Raw genomic sequence first — 25,005 nt, 5'->3', positions numbered from 1 at the left:
AACAGCCATAAACCAATTTCCAATTCGAAGTCTGTAAGAGCTTGGTATTCTTTTTCCTATGATATGCAGAGTTCTCCTCTTCATACCTTAATTATGGTTTTAGCTTCAGCATTGAGTTAAGCTGTATGCAGCTCTAAATATTTTCATATAAAAGATTAACCATGGAAACAAAGTCTCTTAAATCTGTTCCTTGGTCAAAATAATCTCATTTTGCAGGGGGACACACATCAGCTGTACTTAAACATACTGCCCCCAAAACACACACGTTCTCCAAAATCATACAGCAGCTTCAAATCATTCTGCAATTCATCTTCAGACTTACGGCATGCCATTTGGTTGTGATTTTTGTTATTTTTTTGTTATTTTTTTTTTAAATAAACTGTGACCTCATTTGGTTGTTACTTTTCTTCTTTTTAAAGGGAGAAAGCGGGGAGTCTGGGAAAGGACCAGGAGGGGTGGCAGCAGAGGTGGAACTAAGAGGCTATACAGACTGGTAGCCAGTACGGCTTTTTCTCCTTCCAATGATATAAGATATAAAGACAAGAATGATAAGGAAGCCCAGCGCCATGCCCACTGCGATGGGAACAAGAAAGTTGAGGTCAGAATCAGCAAAGCATTCTTCAGCTGCAGAAAGGAGAAAAACAAAAGAAGCAAGGGAGAATAAATTAGTAAAGGACAATAAGCATTAGAAACCAAGTAACGCAAGGACACAGATGCTCAGAGTTTCTAACACACAGCGCTGCACCGCGCACGAGAGGCACCTGCAGTGAAATCAACGCACGGACACCGAGAGCCCTCGGCACTTCCAGCACATCCCCGAGCGGAACCGACCCGCGGGACCGGAACCGAGCGCGTCCCGAGCCCAGCGCGGCCGCGGGGCGCCCGGGAGCCGCGGGAAGCGACCGGCACCTGCCGGCTCCATCCGAGGGACCTCCCGAACGCTCCAGTCACCAACTTTGCCTTCAGTGTTGGAGGAGAGAGGACGGGTAGCAAATCACATCACCTGAAAATACAAACTTACTGAAAACTACACAAGACGGCCAAAAATATATATGCTGAAAGCACTGAAAACACTGAAAGACTCTTTTTGGTGGGTAACTTTATTTATTTTAATCCAAATACAAGAAAAGAATTACCAATGTCAGGTGAGAATTATGCACATCTTATTGAAATCAACAGAGCAGACCAAAGAGGAGACACAGCTGTGATGCTACAGTGGTTTTCAACATACAGTTTGGAAAATATGGCATTAAAACCTTTCTGATACAAATCCTCATGCACGAATCGACGCAGGTCTTTCCAGACAAACAACACTCTGAGCAATTTCAAAACCAGTGACAACCCTTAGGCGCACATGGAGCAAAGTCTAAACATTCCTCCCCCTTTGTAAAGAGAGGGGAGCTCCTTGCAGGTGATGACAAGATAAAAACGTTTCTCAAGACACGCTTCAATTCCAGTAAGGGTGTTTTGACTTTTATGTGCCCTTCAAGAGGGCACAGCTTCTTAGAGTTTTTGTTTGTTTTCCCTTGATTTCTTATTAGAAGCGAAAGGCCATCATGGACACATTCAGCGCTAGGTTAAAATCATCAGCTACGGCCTCATGTGCACCCACTTCAACCCTTTGAGCCTCTAGGTGGATTCACCTCAGTTCTGAGGCATTTCCTGCCCGATTTAGCTCACCTACAGTTTGGCAAACACACTGACACTAACGAAAAGGCAGTGGCAAGGCCCTCGGTCAGCTAAGGGTAGGGAAACGAGAACACACTGAAGTTCAACACCTGAAAACAGGGAATTCAGACAGTCTGAAGACACCTACTGTCAGGTTGAGCAGCATGTGGAGGAAGGGGTGAGGAAGGACGTACCTCGCACGGAGCTACTGCGAGACATTCCTGCTACAACACACAAGTATTAAAGGCTTCTTGAAAAACGCAGCTTTGATCGAGTTATATTTCACTTTTAGCCAGCTTTGAACACTGAAGATCAACATATACTGCCAGTTCACTAATACATGGTGGATAATAGGACATTGAACATGAGTTATTTTGCTAATGATAAAAAGGCAAGCAGCAACAGAAATTCCCTTTTTGTGTCCTTTAAAGGAAGGAGATTGCTACAGGACGTATTATGGTATGGCACCGTCACCAAGCCAATTCCATATCGAAGGGTGAGGGTTAAAGCCACGCGCGGCACCGCGGAGCAGCGCCCGGAGCGCCGACAAACACAGGCCACGACAAGCAGGACTCCTGTCCAGGCCAGCAGGAGCACGGGCCAAATCTTTTATATATATTTGACTGAACATTATGAGTTCCAAATGACTTGGAAATTTTGGCCTCAAAATTTAGCCCCAGTATAAAAGTCATCTTCCCTTTCAACTCCAACCATAAGATGCAACCAGTAGCCAAAATATTACATTTTTATTGGTATCTGCTCTCCAAGAGAGAACATTCTGGTAATTAAAAATTAGAAGCACTCATTAATGAAAAAAAAAAAAAAAAACTCAAAGACTACCAGTATAGCATCTTTAAGCTAAAAAGACCAGCAGTCCAGATATCTTATAGCACAGCTTTAATATTTAGCAAACTGTATATAAGGCACAGTGAATCAAAACAAACTGCAGTATATAATTGATTATATACATTAATATTCAACACCCACAAACATATACAATATTGGTTAAGTGCTATTCCCACAGACTAGAACAAAACTGTTTATTCACATAATGCCACTCTGTATCCTCAAGATTCTGAAATTCAAACTGTAGTATTTTGAAGAATTGAAAATTTATCAGTGATTATGAACCAGAACATGTTCAATGCAATTTGTTAGCTTCAAATATAAACCACAACATTAAAGGCTGCATCACTTCTTAACCATGAGCTAGGTTTAAGAAAGGGCTTGCCTGACTCAGCATGCAAGTTGCTGATCTGTGTTTTGAGTTCACTTCTGTTAATAAAGTAAAACTTCCCCATTTAAAATTGCTCGTATCCAGCATTGCGGTGTTTCTTGTGACCAAAAAAGTAAGCCAATAGCACTAGGACAACTAATCCTCCCAAAGCTGCTCCTACTGCTATAGGTACAATGAAGTTGTCCACCTCTGGGCTGCAGTCTTCAGCTAAATGGAAAAAGGGTAAGTTTGAAAAAGAAATCCATTTAAATAGAAGTATTTAATACTACAATCTACCTCTAATTACTTAAAACAGTTATGCCTTTCCCCAACAGGACACTAGACAGTCATCCATAAAACCTTGTCCTCCTCCCCCTCCCCAAAATACAGAGCAATATTCCACCTTTCCAAGCATCATAACCAACAGACTCATCACTCTGATAGATTTGGGTGAAGAACAGGGATTAGCATGTTAATGTAGATTAATCACAGCTCCTCCCGCCATGAGACCTACAGACCCTACGGGACGCAGGACAGACCAGCAAGAGGCACCAGAGGATCTGCAGGGTAGAGGATCTACAGAGGATCCGCTCTGCCCTGCGGACGGGGCTGCTGGCCAGTCCTGCACAGGCTCCTAGAGCTCTCCCGCTCTCCCTAGCAGGGACCCGGGTCGCTTTCCAGAAGCTCTGCGGGAAGAGAAACCCAACAACCGGAGCTGAAACCCAGGGCTGCTGCCAAACCAGCCATAAAGACACCTCCTGTGGAGGGAGCTGCATCTAACTAAAACTCCATGAGCAGCTTCCTAAGGGTGAATCACAGGTGCAATAACTCAATTGGTTCTCAAGGTGTCTTCTGCCACTGGATTCTAGTCAGGGACATCTCAGAACATGCTGCAAAACGGCACTAAGACCCAGGCAACAGAGGACTCTGCAAGGAGCGCCCTGAGCAGCCTGGTAACAGAATCTCAAATATCAGCTGATTCCAGTCGACCTTACTCGTTTAGTTTATTTACTAAAAGATGATACAAGAAATCTGTTTTTAAAATAGTTAAAAAATGTGAACAAGCTTCCTTAAGAAATAGAACAATCTTTATTGTTTAGAGCACATGTTGAGCAGGTTGACAATTCCCTACGCAACAATACATACAGGAAAACTAGTGTTTTTTCTAACAACAGGCAGTCATGTCAAACTCAGATGTTTTTCTGAACCAGTTATCTGCACACCAGTCTAGGAGTGCTTTCACCTCTTTTACAAAGACACATTTAGTTGTGTTGAGCTTCAGGAGAGTTTGCACCGATCTTATTTTGTTACTTGGAAACTGTGCACAGTTCAAAAATGTGTATTTTGAGGAACACAGCTGTGGTGATTACTCCTTTTCTCTAACAGAAATGCACAGGTAACTGGGCCTTCAAACATCAGTCACTAAAATGCTAAAAAAATCTGTATGAACTTCTGCATTTAAGGATATTTTTAATATGTAAGTCTTTCGAACCATTTTCTCAGTTAAAATTTAAAGTGTTGAAGCCTATTCCAGGATTAAGCTTAAAGTATATTCATTTTAATTAAAGTGGGGAACTCAGTAACCAATGCAAAATTCAAGTTGTAGACTAGATGCTAGAGTAAGCATTATCCATTCATTCTTGCTTGCTTAGCCAGTGCCAAGATTAAACTGTTTTTACAAAAAAAATCCTTATTACTGAAAGAACAAATTGTATCTTATGATTTGTATACAAACATGCCACAGACATCTCTATAACCCTAGAAAACACTAATAAAACATTAAACCAGTATTGATGCAGGCTAAACTCATTCTAAATGGGAGAATGCAGTTCCCTTCATTAAATGACTAACTTATGCAGCTCATGTTATGACATATGCAAAAGAGTCAAATGCATCTTTTAGAAAAGACCTTCCCTCCCCCATGCAGTAAGAACCAGGTATTTCAGCATAAGGAGCACAGAGAACAGTTATGCAGTCAGGGTTAGTCTCTACAGAGCTGCAGTTTAAGAACAGTCCAGTTGCACCTCAATTTTTAAGCAAATTATTCTTTCCACACAGCAAGGAAAAACAGGTGTAAGGGATCTGTCTCAGACTTGCTTGGTTTTTGCATTCTTAACAGCAGCATTAACAAATGCCACGCAGCAAACTAATCAAACACAAAAGTACACTGAACATCCAGAATGCCAATGGTGGACAGTCATAATGAGAATTTGGATTAGCAGAGAACCACTCAAATGGAGATTTAAAGAGAGCTCAAGTTGCATAAACTTATACTGGCTCATTAAATGAAAGCATCTTTAATAATGGTCATTCAAAACAACAAGACAGACCATTTTTGTGCAAAGTATGATATAAAGTTAAGTGCACTTTAAAGTTCTGGAATATTTAAAAAGATTATTCCCTTTAAACAGATGACAGCAAAAGGCCTGCTTTAATTCAGCAGAATTTTGCTTCAATTTTGTATTTTAGGGGACTGTCGAGCTATAAGGGAGGAAGAATTCAGCATCTAACAGTATTTTTGAAAACATTTGGGAACTGCACTGGAGTCTTCCAATTTATCCATCGCCTGGCAAGTGCAGATTACCCATTTTGCTTGTACGGCCAGGGTGTGGAATGGTTCCTAAAACCACCAATGCAGGAGTAAACTACTCAAGCTTCACCAAATCTAAGTAGGTTACTGCTGCTGTTTCATAGGATCATTTAATCACCAGCCTGGAGCTTGGTTCCACAAGAAACAGGGTTGTTACTGGGCATCATACAAACCTTGTTATACACCACATGAGTCACAGTGACTAACGCTGTCAACTTAACCCACGATCACGACAACAACTAAGGAATGCAAAGGAGAGAAGCAAGTACAAATTCTATGCAACGTTAGGAGTTGCCCAAAGCCTATCAGTTTAGAATGTGCTTTTGTTTCAAATTATGATTTGTAAAAAATAGAAAACATTTGAGTGCTTTTGCAAAATAAAATCCTTTGCTTAATTATTTATCTAATAGAAATATCTGACATCTTCCAAAGAGCTGTGAAACTCCTGTCTTCTTTCTTGGGGAAAACTAAAAACACAGTTTTGCTTCATCAGACAAAAACATCCTTTGTTTCCCAACTCCAATTAGCTGTGCCTAGTATTTACTCTACAGATTTTTTTTTGTTTTGGTTTGTTTTTGTTTTGGACTTCAAAACTTGCACTTGCTTCATTTAGAAAAATCAGAACAGTGATCACATTCAAATTTACAAAGTTTGATATCCAGCATAACTTTTTCTTCTGCCAATTATGTAAGCAATCACTATAATAACAATCAAGCCAGCAAGTGCAGCACCAACTACAACTGGGACTAGAATGGTGTCATCATCATCCAGCGAACACTCCTGGGCTGTAGATGAGAAAAAGGTTGCAACAGGGAATAAATAAAGACAGAATGCTTGAAAAAAAGATATTTTCCTTAACACGAAGATGCTCAAAATAAAGTATTATCACATCTGTATAGTGACAGAAAAGGAACTATAAAGGTCTCATGAATACTTCTGGCAAATACTAAGTCAAACAGAACATTTAATAACTAAAGTAAAGGTGCTATCCTGGTATATGGGCTTTCATGTGCACGAGATCTGTAGAAGAAAAGGGAGAAGGCATTCTTCTACTTTTAGGATAGATCCATATTTTATGCTTAAGGGAAGCCTGGTGCTTTTACTGATTAAAACTAAAGTGATATGGATTTGATATCAAGCAGATAACTGCAATGGTGGTAGACACAGATGAAATCACTATAACTGGAAGGAGGAGAAAGCTAGCTGCAACTTCAACTGCACAGTAAAAAATTATTTGGGAAGTATTATAATAAAATAAATACTGTGTATTTTGCTTCCATAAGGAGAGTCAGTTCTCTGAAGAGGTTCAAAAATCTGTACCCAGCCTATTATCTACAAATTAGATTAATCCAGGACTATACTGACAGTATTGCTGTGAAACACGAAGACCGTGTTACACTAATGGCCAACAATAAAGCAATTTAAGCCATTCCTCTTTTCCTCAATCAAGATCAGGATGGTACAGCAAATAAGCACTTCAGGATTTGCCTCTGATCATGGACATTTGAGACCCTTTCTGGAAGTAGCTCTGTTGGCTCATTTTTTTCCCAGCATTCCTGTTCCTTTAGGCTGACAGGTCAAAATAAAAGAAATGCCTAATAGTGTTACCAAACTGCATTTCTGCCGACGTTTTGTCCCGTTTTCTTACATACTCAAGCTATGAAGACATATGCATCAGAAAGATGTCAGAATTTGAGCCACTCTGCCAAGCAATGCTCAGTCCCTCATGTCACTCCCTCACATTTTATGCAGGAGAACTTACATACCTGGCAGACATTTTTAAAATGGGGATAAAATTTGACAGTCCCTTCTTGAACATGAAAGTCAGTATCAGAAAACAAACACCATATGCTTCAAAAAATAGTGCTTATGTCCAGCTCCGTTAGATGTTTTATAGCAAGCAAGAATTCTTTAGTAAAAGATACTACAGCTTGATAGTTTACTCTTACCTATAGAGAACTTGTTTTCCTTCACAAGGAATGGCTGAATCCTTAGATTAAAAGTATTTATTTCGAGTTTTTCACTGATTTCAAGAGTTTGCTCTTTTTGACACATATAGGAAACACCAAGGGTAGCATCCCACTTGCTGATATTGTTGTTATCTGCACTTAAAATGACTAAACAAAAGGAGAGAATAAAAATTAAGATGTGCAGGCTCACTTCAAATGCAAGAAACATGCTAATACATTCACAAGACTAAAAAGTTGAATCTAGAGAGGTCACTTTCACACACTGCCTACTCTGAAATACAAAGTAGCCTGAAGAATGATTGATCTGCTTAACTGTAAGAAGTCAGGCACTGACTTTTTATAATGCTTATTACTAAGACAGCCTCCAGAGGGATATGACATAAGCCTTCCTTGTACCTCTACTCATTCCAGCATTGCTGAGGTGTAATCTTAATGCCCTTTTATTTGCAGCAGCTCAAAAATAAACAAAAAAAGCATACTTTTGATTTGAAAAACAAAAAGAAAAAATCCCAAAAAACCCAAACAAAAAACAAAAAAAGAAAAAAGAAGGCCTCAGTTGTTAGAAGGAACATTCTCTTCCTGGTCAGGATTAAACAGGACAATCAGCATCTTCAGGCAAAAGAAACAGCTGGTTTAAGAAAACAAAGAAATTCAGATTTGGCACAACTACATACCACTCCCCCCTAAAAAAAAAAAATGAAACTGAAAATTATAATAAAAAAACTCCCTTAACTTATATATTGTAATCATTACGCAAACGCTAGATACCCTGCTGTTTAACTGGATACCCTGCTGTTTACGCTTCTGTTTAAAGTAACTTTTGTAGCCATCCTATTACTTTTGTTTATAGCCTAAAGCCTTAAAGTCAGAAGTCAAAATAGGCACAGCCAGCAATAAAAAAAAGTCAGAAGTATTTGCTAATATAGACACAGAAGAGATGACCATACTTGGTTTAAGGCAGATATCATCTCTTACCAGAGCCATTCACATGGTCGAGCAGTGTCACATTCACCTCTTTCAGAGAAAATCTTCGTACACTTGCGCTCGCGTTCCTCTGTTTAGGGAGCAAGAGCCACGGTCAGTCTGCAATTCTGCATTTTGCAATTTACCTTGGAGAACACATCCTTCCCAGAGGCAAGCACATCTACCACAGCCTGAGATATCTCAGAACTTTATCCCAAGGGCAGTCAGTTACCCAGTTTCACTTCCTACATGTGAACAACTGATTACCAGAAAGCTACAGAAGGGCTTTACCATGAATACTCATCACATAACGCCATTAAAATGGAAACTGAAAGAAGTTACTTACAACCACAAATATGAAATCAATGAATCTGCTATTTCCATCATTCAATCTCAGAGTAGCTGATGTGTTACCACAGGTACCACTAGCACTAGTTGTCTTTGGATTGATGTTGATCAGAAGAGGCTAAAAAATAGAAACACCACAATTAAGCAGTTTAGTTGTCATTAGGAATCTAATACATCAGTAAGTAGCAGTCTTGGGCTAGAAAAGCTGTCTGAAAAGATGGCAGTAGGAGGATCAAATCTGGCTACCATCTAATCAAGGCTACTTGATTCATGTTTAAAAGCTGGTAGCACTGAGGCAAACAAATTGCCTAATAATAATGTCACTTATCAGGGCTTTTATTTTATGCACCTAATAGAACAGCTTTGCTTTGGCTCCCTCTGCGGGAAAAAAACATTACTTGCAGGGTTCAAATAGCTTTAAAAGCAAAGAAATTTCCAGGCTTCTAATCATGTTAGAGGCATTTCCAGTAACTAGCTGAATCTAGATAAGGTTTTGAAGCAAGGTACTATGCCATAACTGCTTTGACATTGGAGAAGCAACATACACAAAGAACAACTCCTGACAGTCAGTAATGCAGGGGGCAAGCATCTTGCACCCACTTTATACAAGGAAAGAAACACAGCAACCTTTCTATTCTTCTGAAACGTGAGAGAGGTACCTTGTCTTGTGATACATTCAGCTGCAGTCCCACACTAGCCAAAAGACAGGTTGTATTTCCACTTTTAAGAGAATAGTTTCCTGTGACTGGATTCTCCATAGGTTTGGGAGTAGAGGTTGGAGCAGGTGACAAAGTGGTGGTCGATGGAGTAGTTTTGTTGGCAGCAGTAGGCACAACAGTAGGTGCAGAAGTAGGTGCATCAGCATCACACCTGGACTCTGAACATACGAAATTTTAACAAGCATTTCACATGAGATTTTATTAAACAAAGTCTTATGATCGAGAAGTTCTGTTTAATACAGAAATTTTGCATTGCTGTGGCCTTTATATAACACATATGATACTAGTTTTTTCTGACATACTGATGTGAATTATATGGACAAAAATAGCTAGGAGTGGTCATAGAAGTGCAATGTACATTTTGCCGTATGCTAAGTAAACAATCCTATTAAAGCCACATCCCAGATGATGCTTTAGTCTTTTTGATTAGCAGAAGCTTGAGCTGAGAAGGCAGCAGGTTTTGGACTAAAGGTAGAAGCAGAAAGTCCACCTCTGAAGACAGAAAAAAAGCACAGTTCAAAACCTGAAAGCTCAAATGCTCTATTCAGCAACAGCAATCTTTTGGGCTGTTTGGGCTGTCTTTTAATACTCTGATTACTAGAATACACATTGTATGAGACTACTGCCTTGACCTGAAAAACAGTCTAAATTTCCACACAATAATAAAACTGTACCATTACCCCCCCCCCCCTTTTTTTTTTTTTTTGGAACAAGGGAAGGCCTACCAAAAGATATTGATGTCCGTATTATGCAAAATAGTTGGCAAATCTTAAGCGTTGGTAGATTTTCTATTACAGGACTTTGCTTCTTGCACTAAGATGCAATAGAAAACTGCTCATTCGGTTTGAAATACTCACCTTTTTTTCCGATTGTGCCATTCTGAACAAAAGCCTGCAGAGTGACGTTCCAGAAGATCTGTGTTACATTTTCTGCTTCAACAGAGTCAGTATTATGACACACAAAGACGTTATTCAGTTGAACTGGACGCATAGTATCCTTTACAACAATGGTAATTGGTCCTACAAATAAGCACAAACAGTTATTTGGCATTAAAATGCCTCATAATCTGCAAGAATATTTACAAGGTACTGTTATTTTTATTATGATTCCATAAAACAAAGAATTAAGTTTAAGGAATTGTTTAACAACCCTTACTCCTCTTACATGTTTTATCTACATATCTTGTCCTGAAGTGCTATGTAATGTAGAGAAGTTAAAGCCTAAAGAACTAGACATGTCACTAGAAAGGAGAAACATTTTATTTATTTTTTAAAGAAAAAAATACGTTAGTAGTAGCAAGTCTATTAGTATACACAAAGCCTAAAACTTTATTTTATTTAAAAGCAGTGGAAAGTAAAGCAGCGTGCACAAAAATGAGTCTTCAAGATACCTGTTGTCTAACGGCACCTCAATGACCTCCTGTCATTGCACTTAAAGGCACTATTAGAGCAGGGAATACAGAGGGGTCTGTATTCCCACCCAGTGGGCAAGTATGGCAAGCAACAGCTGTGCAGTATATAGCACAGAGGTTGTTAGATGCTCTATTAATGCTTTAGATGTTAAAAAAAAGTCCAAGTGCAACAGGGCATGTGAGACACAAAACAGTCTCTGCTACAAGCATTGTAAGTGGGATCCCACACGGAATATTACCTTTTCTTTTGGCATCTGGAAACACAGCAGCATCGTTGGTATTGTAGGTAAACGTGATGAAGTCTGACTGGTACGTTTCATTTGTTTTTGTAAAGTTAACGCTCCAGGAGTGACCTTCTCCAAACTGTATTGCCAAGAGTGCAGCTTGGGCGTCGTTACCGCAGGTGCTTCCATTGTGTGTCACATTGGATCCCAAACTCAAGGTTGCATTTTTCTAGGAAAAAAAAAAAAAAAAAAGCGAGTTTTAGATACTTTAAGATGGCTGTTCTTCCCATGACAGTATTATAAACTTGCTACAGTTAGATGAAACCCTGCACAAGATAGCTCCATATTTTAGGTTACTCTACAAAGTTATGAAAAAGGCTACTTGACACCTGGCTTGGAAAGCAGCTAGTTCAGATTCAAGTACAACCTACAAAGCTAACTTGGTCACAAATCTTAACTCTGCTGAGCTGTAACTCACTTGCTGTTTGGTTTAAGAACATGACTATAACAACAAACAAAACTTACTAAATTTGACAAGTGAGCTGAAATACACTTTGAAATGCATATTTAAGAACACTCTTAACACCGACTTGACACAAATCAATGAAATGGGTGGCAGAGCCTACTTAGAGTTTTACACAAGGCTCAACCAGTTCTGAACAGAAGCTGGTTCCAAATACTTACATAATCACTACTGTTTGTTTCATATTTTATTGAAAAACTCATCATCCATTGTGCATATAAGCATGTAGCATTAGAGGCGTCTCTCACATCTACTTCCACAGCATAGGACTGGAAGAAACCTGTAAGATACTCTTATTAGCTGGTAAGGCATTGATTTTATTGATCTGTTTTTGAGGACAGCTCAATACAAAGTAGTAGACACAGTAAGTTACTTCAGAACTGGATTTCATTCGCCTGCTAGATTTCTAACCATTATTTAAACTGGGAAGCGCAAAATGAAGTGTTACTAAGACTTGACAAAACTTCTGAAAAGGGTATATTGCAGTCTACTTACCTAATGGAAGACCAACAACTTAAATGAAGCTTTCCAGTGTCTGGAAATGTGTAAACGGAACTGCAAGAACATTGCAACATTCAAACAAAGTAGAGCTTTAAGAACAAGAGCCCCCACATTATCTTATCTGTTTCATGGAGCAGCAGGACTCAAGATGCCCTCTAAAGGACAAGATCTGCCAGCCTCTTCGTTGTGCTTCCACTGTTTTTGGCCTGAAGGACATGAATACTAAATTCACTAAGTTTTAAAAGAACTTGTTATAGGTGCTGAATTTTTAACCCACTCTGACTCTCAAGAGGGGCATTTGCACATACTGAACTTTCTTTTCTTGCTGCCCCAAATTTTGTCTGTCACATTTTCACAGAACAGATAAATCCTGATCAATATAACGTTGAGATTTACCGGGCTGTCTTCCTTAAACATACTGTCACCAGGATCATGAGGTTCTCTCACACAGATCACCCAAGTTCCTCTAACACATGCAAGTCAAAGCACTTTACATTTTGCTTCATGTTTCGCCTTGAAACAAAGCATTTTCTCCCTGCCACACACAGATTTTCTTCTCTATCAGCAGTAAAGACAGTTCTGCACACAAGATAGTTGGCTGAAATAACCTACAACTACAATTTTCCATTGCTTGTGCACTTGTGAATTAAAAGGACTGTCAAAATTCAGATGCTCTGTTATACCCTCTCTAAGAAGTAATCAGGACAGAGCTCGAGAAACTCGGTAGTGTTAACTTTGAAGTATGGGAAATAGTGCTTGATACCACACTAGTGATTTATCAATGCTATCACCCTAAGAAAACTACTATATTGAATGAATATTTAGGACCAAGCACAAGGCAGTAAGTTCCTTTTATTTGTATTTATTTACTAAATCTTGAGCTTAAAGCAATAAGCACCAAAGAGTTTCTGTTTCAGTGGTGCTAGTGAATCTCCAACTAAGCATGCACAGCACTAGTTCACGTCCCACCCGGGCCGCCTCCAGAAACCCAGGCCATGCCCTGATCTCCTTGGAACAGGCCCCTGTTACATAAATTGCTGGTAGATAACCTTTGGTTATCTATGTTTTGTTACACGGAAATTCACAGACCATTTCAAAAGGACTCTCTAAATGAGCTAACAACTGAACAGCTGAAAGGGTTGGGGGGGGGGAAAAAAAAGTTATGCATAACAGCCCCCAAATTGTAACTTTACAGGCTTTTCAGCCTCCTAATGATCCTAACTTCAGTATCAAAAATAGAAGCAACCTTCTCATTTATCCTATCCTTGCTCATGCATTGACAAGGGAAAGACAAGACATTGTGCTCTATTCTGTGGCAAGGCCAGGTGTCTCCCTTAAACATTAGCCAGGGACACATCAGAACTTAGGTTACTGCTTTCAGCAGCACAGTCTGCAGCAGCTCATTCACATCCTCTGCTCTCATGGAAAGGTATTTTGATGTGACCGTGATCGTTGAGCATCACAGCTTCAGCACGAGGAGAGTTTAGAAATGCTGACCGAAAGCATTAGCGTTTCTTCCTTCCCAGAGGAAGGCACAAAATGCTGTTGCTTGAACGTGAAGCAAGATCTCAGAGCATATCTGAAACTACGGCAACAAGAACAGATAAAACACTACCAAGTTATACAAACCATGCCCGCAAGACCAACATCACTCTGACATTGGCACTGAAGTAGATGTTCTTTAATCACATATGATTTCTGTATATATCTATTTTAATCTATCCTTCTTTCAGACCATCAGTTTAAATAAAAACAATCTGAAAGAAGCAGAAACATCTACACTCTCAAGATATAAGTAACGCCCAGAAATTTAGAAGATAGGTCCTACCAAACAACACAGATATGAAGAAGCTCTTCAAAAAGCACTTAGTGCCTCTGCAGGTGCTCACTCCTAACTAACTGGAGACCCTCACACTTACACTAGAAAAGCGACTAAAGAAAAGGAGAAAGCAATACAGTAAAACAAAAGGTTCTGAATGTTATTTCTGCCTTCCACAGTGCATGCTGCTTCTCGAGGTTGTGTGTCATTTATTCACCTCCACCACCTAAACACTGAATAAAATCCTCGCTCTAAGTGGAGTGAGGCTCTGCCTAGACTTCCACAGAGGCTGCCGTGCCAGGAAGGCAGGAGCTGCCCCGGGAATTCCCGCAGCTGGCAGGGCAGGAGGCAGCAGCAAACCCGCCTCCAAAGGAAGGCTCTAAACACACGAGTTGCTTGCACGTTCGTAAATGTTTGGTAGGCCTTTTTAGGCTAATATTGTTTGTGCTGTGGTGCACATGAAGACACCGCCTTTGCAATTCACAACCGCAAAGCACACAACCTTACTGCCAAGAAGGGGATTGTAGCTCCAGCAATATTAAATAAAAACTCTTCTTTTTAGGTTAAATAGTTATTTATTACTGTACCCGTGTATCAGTTCTGTGATAACATCCACTCTCATTTCAGAGGAACTGGGCCAGGCCTTCTGTTTCTGGAAACCACTGCAACCTAGGCAGAATGGCCATGGGACTCCAATATATACACGTCACGCCACATGACATGCTAAAAGGCTATTGACTAAGCCATAAAGCATAATATACTCAGAAGTAATTATTTTACCACAATTTATAAAGCAGTATAAAACTAGCAGGAGATCCATGCTAACATTTTACTAACTTGCTTTGAAATACTGCAAGTTCTTGGTTTCTTAATGTGGTTTTACATACCAGGAAAGTCTTTCATCTTCATAAAAAATAGATGAAAAAAAGACATAAATGTGCTATAAGTCTATTTTTGCTCTGAGTTAGCAGGTGAGAGCAAAAGGAAGAAAGCTTATTTACTATGAGTAACTGAAAACATCCTAGGAATGAAGAGAACTTCACTACTCAGAAGTACCAACTTAATTGGTACTTAGACTGTTTTCCTTACGGAGAAAGTAGCTTGTAAACAACTTCTCTAAAAAGGGTATTTCAGCAGAAGTGATGGTAGACGCAGCAGTAAGGACTGAGGAAATGCTACAGTAAGCAAGCATATACAATAGACTTGACCAACACGGATGATCTCAACACACGCACACACAGCTTGCACACCCTAACCTACTTAACAGTGAGTAACTAAGCATTTTTTTGGCCAGTATAACCTTATTCAAGATACTCAGATATTATGGAAAAGAAAGTACATGTTCCCTGTAACAGAACTGACCTACCTTTAAATAAATGGTTAATGCCCTCAAAAGCCAAACAGACACAGAAGTGACAAAGGTCTAATGCGGTTGGCAGGAAGTGCTAGTGTAACCAAGGCCTATATTCAGTTCACTGCTAAATTTTTAATATATAATTTGCAGAAGCGAGGCATTCTACAGAGCTCCTTGCAGGCCTTGCTCACACGACAGCACCGTGGACAGTAAAGCACCGTAAGGAGCGTGGGGCCTGCACTTACCAGCAGTAGATTAGCCTGGCTTTTTCCACACCTACCCAACATCTCCCTTTATAGGAGCAGCGTCTTTGCAAACAAATGCACCTGAGTAGGGGGTGCGTGTTAAAACACCCGCTTTCTCACCCTTGCTGACCAAAGGCCTCGACAGACACCCGTGCAGGAGAGCTGTGGTGTAAGGCTGCTCCTTGATGCAATGGCAGAACGGGGCAGGCGCTGAAGCACAGGGCTTTGCACAGAGCAGTAACAGACAACACATTAACACAACACGGGGCCGCGATCCCAGGGGCGACACGACCGCGCCACGGGCTCTCCGGGAGGGCTCGGTGGGGGAAAGGCCCCCTCTGCTCCCCCGAGCTGCCGCGCACGCAGCACAGCGCGCGACTCGCCTCGTCAGAGGTGCAAAACCTACTGCCAGCACCTCCATGGCTCCTGTGGGGGCTCGCTTTAATATTGTTAAGGAAAAAAAAAAAAAAAAGTTATTCCGACATCCCCTGTTGCCCGAGATGGCACCTGCCGACGTGCCCCGCGCCGCCGGGAGGAGCAGCCGGGAGGAGGCAGGGCCGGTACCGAACCGAAACTGCAGCCGGGGCCCGCGGGAGGCCCCCGCGCGCGGCCGTGTCACGTGCCCGGGGGGGGAAGGGGCACGAGCCGCTCCCGCGGGGACAACAACCGCCCCCGCCCGCGCCGCCGCGGCCCTGCCACCCCCGTCCCGAGCCGCGCCCGCCCGCAGGCCGCGGCGCGCTCACCGGCGGCGCCGAGCAGCAGGAGCAGGAGGCGGCAGGCGGAGCGCGGCGGCCCCCGCAGCGAGCGGCGCGGCTCCATGCTCCGCGCGGAGGGGCTCCGGGAGGCGGCCGGGGGACGCGGGCGGGCGCGGCAAAAGCGTCGCCCTCGGTCATGTGAGGGGAGGGGCGGTGCCGCGCGCGCTCCGCCAATCGCCGCGCCCGCCCGCCTCGATTCGATGGCTCGCGGACAGCGCGTCGCGGCGCGCAGCCTCGGGCGGGCGGGGAGCGGCCCCGCTCGCCTCCGCGCTGGGGGCCATTTTCCTGCCACAGGCCGGGCAGCCCCGCGGCTGCCGTCGCTCCCTCTGGAAAGCCCTGCTTCCCTCGAATAATTCTGCTGTTTAATTTGCGTCTGTTTGCCTCGGGTTTCTTACAAAAAAATGGCCTGCTCCTAGACTAATCTTTTTTCCTTCTTTATTTCTTCTTTTCTCCCCTCTTCCCTCCCCGTTTTCTTCTGTCTCTCCATCTCTTATCTCCTTCCTCCCTTCCTCTCGTAATATTTGAGCCCTTTCCAAGAGTAAAGCTGAGGGAAAACATGTTTTGTGTCTAATAAAAACAGCTCTGCTGACCTCTTTCCTGTGGTGAGCGTCAGCATTTCCACGTTGTGCAACAGGCCCTTGGCACGGAGGGTTCCTGGCGCTGGTTTCTCCTCCCTCTGACCAGACCCCACTGCAGGGAAAGGTTTGAACACGCTGGGGGGCTCTGAGGAGCTTAGTGGCCAAATTCCTGTAGATTTCATAATCTTTCACCCTAGTTGAACAAGAGAAAATCCAGCAGGATCTAAGGAGAAGGAAACATGCTGTAGGAGGGAGGCTGGCAGGACGTTTGAGCGCAGCAGTGCCCTGGCTGGCGCAGGAAGCGCTGCCGGGCGCGTGGCTCGCCGCTCGCGTTGCGAAACGGGACGGGGCGCTAAGGGTCGGCTCCGAGCTTGCCTTCCCCCTGCGCCCGTTGCTGCCCTGCAGGAGCCCGTACGGCCATTCCGAACGTAGCGGAGCTCGTTCTGGGCTAAGGCAAAGCTAAGGAAAGATGTGCTAAGACAAGATACGGTTTTAATATAGAGACTGTTACTGAGGAAGGAAAAAAGAATAAATTATTTTTCATGTTTGCAATAAATGATAGGGGAGAGAAAAGGGCTAAAATGGCCATGAATATTTACAATATCTAGTAGGAAGGAACTAGGAGCATTGCACTAGATTCTCATGCAAGATCATGGGTTTTTAAGAAATGGGTTAGGCAAACTTCCTTCAGGAGATAATTCTGCTTTAGGGCAGGGGTGGACCTAGGGGTTCTCTCAGTGTCCCTGCAGTCTCTTATTGCTCTGGTTCTGTTATCCATCATCCCACGTTACCCAGATCTGGGATTATACCCCATCTTTGCAGAATGAGGCCCATTTTCTGCCCTTTCTTAGCTCTTATGTGTGAGCAGGATTCACGTGTACTGTGCCTGCTAAATGCCTGGCTCGAAATCTTTCCCGTAATTGCTTCTTTAAGCAAGTGGAGCTTGGCATTAGCAGCAGGAACTGGAACACTTCGCTGTGTTTTCACTGATGCCTAAGTGCAAGACAGTAGCCAGAAAGAAAGTGAGAAAAAGGAGCTGCCAGATGCAAGTGCAGGAGAAAAGACACAGTAGAGTAGATGGGAAGGGGTAGGATAAGACTGGGCAAGAAACCTGGTGAATCTGAGACTGGATGGAGGCGCAAAGTCAGCCGAAAGTTGGAGGGTATTGATCAGAAATAGAAACAAGGGTTGTCTAGCACAGAGATCATTAGGAGATGGGAGAGAAGCAACTGAGCCTGGGAGATAACAGGGAGAACGGCAAGAGGATTCCCAGCTGCCTGAGGAAATGGGAGCCCTGCATCCAGTAAGGAAGGCGCCTACTGGAATAAGATAGGTCTGTTTCTATAGGAAAACAGCAAATAGTATTTGACTATCCAGGAACCCATGCCCAGTGACAGGGGAAGAGAATGAAAACCCTTGAGGAGGACAGTAAAACACTTCAGCCTGATATAGGGAGACGGAGTATTAAGAAGGTGTAAAGATGGAGCAGACAGGAAGGTGATCATAAACTCTTAAGGCAATTGAATGCGATTTATGCTAAAATAATAGTTAAATACTCTCAGTACTTTTCCAAAGACTATCACAAAACAAAATCTGTCTAGTCTGGAACATCACTGAAACGCCAGTGAATTAGGCAAATGGTGCACACAAGTTTCAGAATGTGTAGTCAGACACATTCACTAATACATTTCTTTTTGTACTTTATAACTGCTTCCAGAACCAGCCTATCATGTACATGCATATTTGTACAGGCATCTGTCCAAGTCATTGTGTTATTGCAATGGAACATGAATATCAGGATTCCTGCAATTTCAAAAATATTTAGAAATAATTACTTTTTTTTCAGCCTCTGGGTTTAATTTACTGAAAACTTACCTGAATACATAAATTTTATATTTAATTCCCAAGCCATCGTTTGATATAGACCTTCTAGTGCAGATGAAATGGCATTGACAGTGGCACAATGAAAGCACCAACCCTGAGAGCAGCGAGTCTGGGCTCGGCTCTAGGGCCAGGAATGGGCAGCTGGAAGATCAGGGAGAATCCTGTCTCCCGTGCTCCTACATGTTCACTGCTTCATTGTTGGGTGAAATGGAACACGGTCGGAAGGGGTCTTGTTCATAAAGAGGGATCACTCGGGCAGGAACTCCATTAGAAGGATTTAAATATCAGGATGGAGACAATGAATTAAGTTTTAACTAATGTGAGCAGGGGCGGACGGGCGTTGTGTTGGCTGCTGTGTGCAGGGCTGCCGTGTTTTGTGTCAGCTGGAACATTTACTGCAGGGCACGAGCTTAATTTCTAAACACTGGTGTATTGAGTGTCTCCCTGATCTCTTGCCTGTGCATTGGAAATAGACTGTAAAATGACTAGACATCCTGCAGAAGTGAAAGGAAGACTGATGACTTGTTTCCATTGTGCAAGTTTAGTGGAGTGTGAAATGAAACCAAGTGGTAGATATAGTAACGAGCAAATCTGTTCCTGATAAATAACACAGAGGGAGATTAGCAACTGGTGTGGGATTCAAGGGCTAGTACAGTTCATATAATTTAACATGATGCAAACTATATTCTTTTGCACCAGAAATGTTGATACCAGAACATGGGTTATTATTTTTTTCCCTACCTGGTTGCTTTGTCCTGCTGATATCGCCACTCCCTGGCATGTAATTGCATTCCACATGCATTTTCTGGTATTATGTCTTTTTATCATGATTGTAGCCTATGCACTTTTTATTCAGAGGTTTACTTCTTGTTTGCAGTTTAAATAAAAAAAAAAATGGAGAAGGAGGGCCCTTTTTCCTCTTGAGCTATGGAAAAATAATGTATAGGGCTAATCTTGCTCCCAGTTAAGTCAATGCCAAACTGTCTGGAAGAGTAGCTAGTACACAGAGGAAGTTGCATGAAGACGAGGCCCGTAAGCTCAGTCTGTTTTATTTCTATTGCCACAGAATATAACAAGGCAGACGGTGTTTCTGTGCTCCATGTCCATGAAGACTGATCCCGGCTACAACCTGGCGGGTGGGAGGAATCTGCCAGCCCTTGCGGGAGGAGCCCCGGGAGGCTCCGGCGGATGAACCTGGGGCTGAGCGGGCGCCAGCACCTTCCGTTCGCGGAAGGGATGGAGGATTCGCACAGCCTCAGCTGTCTGAATGTGCTGATGATCCGGGAAAGACAGCTTTGTGATTCTTCAAAAGAGCGTGCACCTGCATTAGCAGAGTAATGCTGTCCTCTTGCCTAGCCTGCTGACAGAAGCTCCATTTTGGCAGTATTCCCCCTACCAGGCCAGTTTTTGGGCAGTTTCCAAAGCCTGTCTTCTCTTCAAAGCCCTGAAAAGGAACAAAATAAATCTGTGTTCCTCTCCCTTGTTTAACGAATCCTCCAGCTTTCCTTTGGAAAAAAAATGTACTGGTTGTGATCAGATGTTGTCTGATTCCTTTTAAATTCCATTCAAAGCAAATATATTTGGTACTTGTAATATTCAATCTCAAACAAATATCCATAGGATCTCGTTTATTAGGAGTAATTTCCTTGTTGGTTTTTGTGGTCTTAAACATGGCAACATTTATGTGAGTGTGGGGCTTCTGTAATATAAGATCAAACTGTCAGGATCGGCTCTTCCTTTGACGGCAGAAGTGTGAATGATTGCTAATAGGATGCATAAAAAATGCCTTAGCCTTTTCGCTAGTGGAGAGGAATGATTTTGAATTTGATATTGTTATGGGAGTCATTGATGGGTGTCAAAGCTGATCCTGTTTTTCTAAGACATTTTCTGCAGTTACTGCTGGATTTGATCATAATGACTGTAATGTCACTGCGTCGCATTAGATTCTTACAGTGTGATATCCTTAGCTTGATGTCAGGAGTTTCACCAACATATTGACATGTACTGAGGACAGATACACAATAGCTATGTGATTCCTTTTTTAAACTGCAGTTTAGCAAGGAATATGAATTCATGCCTAGTTTCAGATGTATGGGTTGTTCTTTGTTTTTTATTAATCCATATTCTTGATATCCAATACACGCTTCACTCCCTGCTGAATCCTTTAGTTGTCGCTGGTTGGATATTATTTCTGTGTTCAGATTTTTCTCAATCCTGAGATCTGAGAAAGTCAAGAGATATAAAATCAAAAGAAGTGTGTGGTCAGAAGTAAAATGTTCGGCAATGAATAACCTAATGTTTCTGATCTCTGGGGCTGGCGAGTGCAGGTTATGAAATGAAGACAAAAGAGATAATATCTAGAGCATGCAGTAATTATTAATTTATTATTTTTTTAAAAAAATATTTACTATTTTAGATGTCTGTTTAATAACATATTTTTCTCTGACCAGATTTTTCCGCAGGCCAGATTGTGTCAGAACGTTTCTAGGAGGTGCAGGAAGGATTTGGCACCGTATTCCAAGGAAGCGGGTAGGGTTAATGGTGGCAGGGGAGGGCCCAGATTCGCTTGGCACAGGCGGAGGGGCCCTCTGGAAATGGCGCCAGCAGCCGCAGGAGTTCCAGCCGTTGAGGCTTCCAGTTCCAGCCGTTGAGGCTTCCAGTTCCAGCCGTTGGAGCTTCCAGTTCCAGCCGTTGAGGTTTCCAGTTCCAGCCGTTGAGGCTTCCAGTTCCAGCCGTTGGAGCTTCCCTCTCCCCGGAGCCCCGCGTCGCGGCCTGGTTGCTGGGGCTGCGCAGCAGGGTTTGCTGCGGTCCGGACACCGTAACGGGGAGCTCCGAGCAGGCCGCGTGTCGCCGCGGAGGTGCTGTGGGCACAGGGGGAGCGTCGCGGTGCTGGGGTGCAGCAGGGAGGACGGCTCCGCTGCAGCGGCCCCAGCGCCGCTGCCTGCGCTCCGCGGCCAGAGCTGCGCCTCGCTCGGAGCCCTCCGCGTCCCGGAGGAGGTGCTGGCAGGAAACCAAGCCATTGAGTGCTGCTGCTCCAGGAAACTGCTGAGTCAAGACACGGCAATCACGTGAAACGCCAAAAAAAGAAACCTTTGTTGTGAGGTGAGAGATGAGGCTGCGCAGAGACAGCTGCAGAACTTCCTGCAAAGCCCCTGACGCGTCGCGGACCGGCACAGCTGGACAAACGCGCTCCGCGCTCAGCAGGGAGGCCTGGGCAGGAGCAGCCTTGGTTACAAGAACACGCTCGTGGAAACGCAGCCAGATGCAGTCATGCGTTGGTGTCCTTGGCAGGGGAAAGGGAGGTTCAGCTGGGTCCGACCGGGCGCTGGTGCCACCGCCATCCCCGTGGCTGCGGGGCGGCGCTGACGGTGCCGCCGTCGCTGCTGCGACACCGGGAGCGTTCGGGGCATTTCCAGCCTGTGCTGGGAGCTGCGTGAGGAGCAGCCAGGCAGCGGCGTTAACGAGAGAGCGGGTGAGCTTCCTGCGCACGTTCCAAACCACTCCAGAGTTCTTCCAGGAATAGTGCGGTTCAATGTGAAAAAATATTTTTCAGATGATGGACTGACAACTCAGTATTCTTTGCACTTGTAACAGCAAAGTGGAAAAATGGCAGTACTCAGTTTTGTATTTTTATCTACGTACATTGTCTGTCAGCTTTTTGGAGACACATCTGTCAGCATGTGAGCAGGAATTATTTTCTAGAGAGGGGTAGCTTTGTACACTAGACATTACAGCATCCCTTGTAACCTCGAATGATTTTATTTTCCTTTTACAGATAGCAAATGAAGGGAGATGATGCATGTGATTACCCTGAAGTCTCTGACAGAGCTGGGGAGCCAGGTCCTGCCGATCTGCGTGCCTGGTCACTACCCAGTGCTGGTGAACAGAGCTCGTCTAGGGAAGGATTTGTCTGGTTCGAGGTGACCCTACAAAACGTGAGCCCTGTGCTCTCAGAGCTAGGATTTGAAGGGTTAGTGGAGCAGTGTTACTTTGAGTCGCAAATTATTACTAACTGAAAGATTTTCTTTCTGCAGCGAAAGGACTATTTCTGAAACAAATTATTTGTGTTTTGACTTACTGCAAAACGTTCATTCTCAGATATTCTCAGCTTCTGTGGAGACTACGCAAGGGTAAACGGAATATTGTGATTATTGTGATAAAAGTTTTATATGAGGTTTGATGTACAGGAGAAAAAAAGCTACATATTAATTAAGCAAATATCTCTTGCTAATAATCCAGCACTGATATTTCCTGCTGTATCATAACTATTTACCATTCCAAATTAAAAACCAAACAAAAAAGCCCCAGCCTTAGAAACACAGTCCTTGCATATTATCCCCTCCTTAATTGCACAGTCACAGTGACTAAGCTTTGTAAAGAAACATTGCATCCTTCAAGCTCTGCAATGGTCTGTACGTTACAGAAGATGCTGATGCTCCTGTGCATACCTTAAATAAATAGAGCATCTCAATTTTAGATCTGGAAGAGGAGTTCCTGCTACTCCCTTATTACTCAAAATATACCCCCTTACTACTGAAAATATCATTAAGTGGAGCAGAATCTCTAGATTTTCACTTTTTTGAAAAGACAAGATTTGATTGTAAAAGCATGACACACATGTTTTCATTCAATTAAAAAAGAAGTATTTGGAGCTGACAAACTCCAAACACTGATTTAAGGATTAAGCTGAAGAACAATCCTTAATAAAAGTTTATATTTGGTGGACGTGAACTATTTTTCCCTAAGCTTAAGGGCTCTAATTACAGTGTTTTAATTCTTTATCCGGTTTTGCAAAGTTAGCTTTGAAAGTTACGTTTTTTTCTTCTTTAGCATATATCCTAATGCCTATTCCCTTAAGCAGATTTCTGAGACATTGAAACTGCTCTGTTTTTGGTAGGTTAATGTCTGTTGCTGCTCCTCCCAGTTAACTCCCAGTTTTACATGAAATGCCCTTTGCACCAAACCTTCTCTCTCTCAGCTCCAAAGTAAATGCTGAAGTGTTCAGATTGAAAATACCACAGTATAACCTCCCAGAAAAAATAGCATAGATAGAAAAATCCATCAGTCTCCAAATACCTGTTTCTGTAGGATTTTTTTTTTCAATAACAGAATTCTGTAGGATTTCAGAGAATGTACAAAATAGGAAAGGTAATATTCTCTTTAAGTAAAAAAGGGTAGTGAAGAAACATCTGCATTTAGATGTCTCTAGGCTGTAGCAAGGAAAAAACATCTGGACAACAATATCGGTGGAAGAGCCATCGGACCCGTTTCGGAGCACCCCGAACCAGGAGCATTGTACGATACTAACGGAGCTGTTGGCAGAGCAAACCCAACCCCTCGCGCTGCCACCGCCAGGCCCGAGCCCTTCCGTCCGGCCGGAGCGAGGACGGGCTCAGGATGCTCCGGACAAATCCCATCCAGCTTTAGGCCAATGGTTCCAAGTGGCTGAAGGAAAACATGAGGACGGCCCAACCCGGAGCCGCCGGCAACAAGGCAAGGAAGGTGCTTGATGAACCCTGTCCTTTACACGGCAGTGACTGTAACAGCATCAGTGCAGAGTTACCGGGTGGCTGTTCAGGCCACCCACGCACCAGGCACGTACCCTCCTGTAACAGCAAAAAGGCACCAGGTCGGGTATTTTCGTGACTTCTGGCACTTCTGCATGTTCCAATCCTCATCCAAACTTCTCAAGGTTGGAATCAATCCCTCCGGAAACTCCTTTCCTCCCCCTGCAATCCCCTTCTACAGCACTTAGTGGTTAAAAAAAAAAGAAAAAAAATCAGGAAGGGAAGCCACTTGGAAAACTCAAGGGATTTTAATGACTGAATGAATGAAATAGGAACTACTCATCATTATATTTAAGTAGCAAACAGGTATTTTGCTATGAAAGAACAAGTTAAAGATTTTAAGGAAGCCACAAACATTAGTAAGCCCAACATACAGAAGTTTGAGTAAGAAGGCATTTTACACACGAGTTTATCAACACAAAACTGTTTAATATTTATTAAATGACACAAAATACCTAGATAACAGACTCACTCTTTGAAAGGACATGTATTTACATTATTTACCAACTTAAGAAAGACTCTCTGTACCCACGTCAGACTTGTTATGAAACATTAAAAAGGTTTTGCTTTTTGCATCAAAGGATGCAATGGTGACACATGCCCTGTTTGCAAGTCTGCATAAACTATAACTTTTTGATGCAGTGAAAAAAGCACATTTTTATATTCTGGT

At 42.8% G+C, this 25,005-nt stretch overlaps 1 protein-coding gene across 3 annotated transcripts; it reads right to left on the bottom strand.

The window, feature by feature from the left end:
• Positions 1 to 390: 390 nt before the first annotated feature.
• Positions 391 to 16,395, bottom strand: LAMP2 (lysosome associated membrane protein 2). 3 transcript variants are annotated; one of them, XM_088524911.1, is made up of 9 exons: positions 16,295 to 16,395; positions 11,794 to 11,912; positions 11,125 to 11,338; positions 10,332 to 10,493; positions 9,415 to 9,632; positions 8,754 to 8,873; positions 8,420 to 8,498; positions 7,424 to 7,591; positions 391 to 624 (listed from the first exon to the last, which is right to left on the bottom strand). In XM_088524911.1, the coding sequence occupies exons 1-9, from the start codon at positions 16,368 to 16,370 to the stop codon at positions 482 to 484; spliced, it is 1,299 nt and encodes a 432-aa protein (XP_088381037.1). In that variant the 5' UTR covers positions 16,371 to 16,395; the 3' UTR covers positions 391 to 481. The 3 variants fall into 3 exon arrangements, with proteins under 3 accessions (XP_088381037.1, XP_088381038.1, XP_088381039.1); XM_088524912.1 differs by lacking the exon at positions 391 to 624 and adding an exon at positions 2,551 to 3,112; XM_088524913.1 differs by lacking the exon at positions 391 to 624 and adding an exon at positions 4,865 to 6,259 and having other exon boundaries at positions 8,757 to 8,873.
• Between the last annotated feature and the right edge of the window lie 8,610 nt (positions 16,396 to 25,005).

The sequence above is a fragment of the Tinamus guttatus genome, unplaced genomic scaffold, assembly GCF_059628265.1.
Source record: "Tinamus guttatus ecotype Peru unplaced genomic scaffold, ASM5962826v1 Tinamus_guttatus_pri_ptg000217l, whole genome shotgun sequence".
NCBI lineage: Eukaryota > Metazoa > Chordata > Aves > Tinamiformes > Tinamidae > Tinamus > Tinamus guttatus.
The sequence above is the reverse complement of the archived record's forward strand: the minus strand, read 5'-3'. Positions and strand labels throughout refer to the sequence as shown.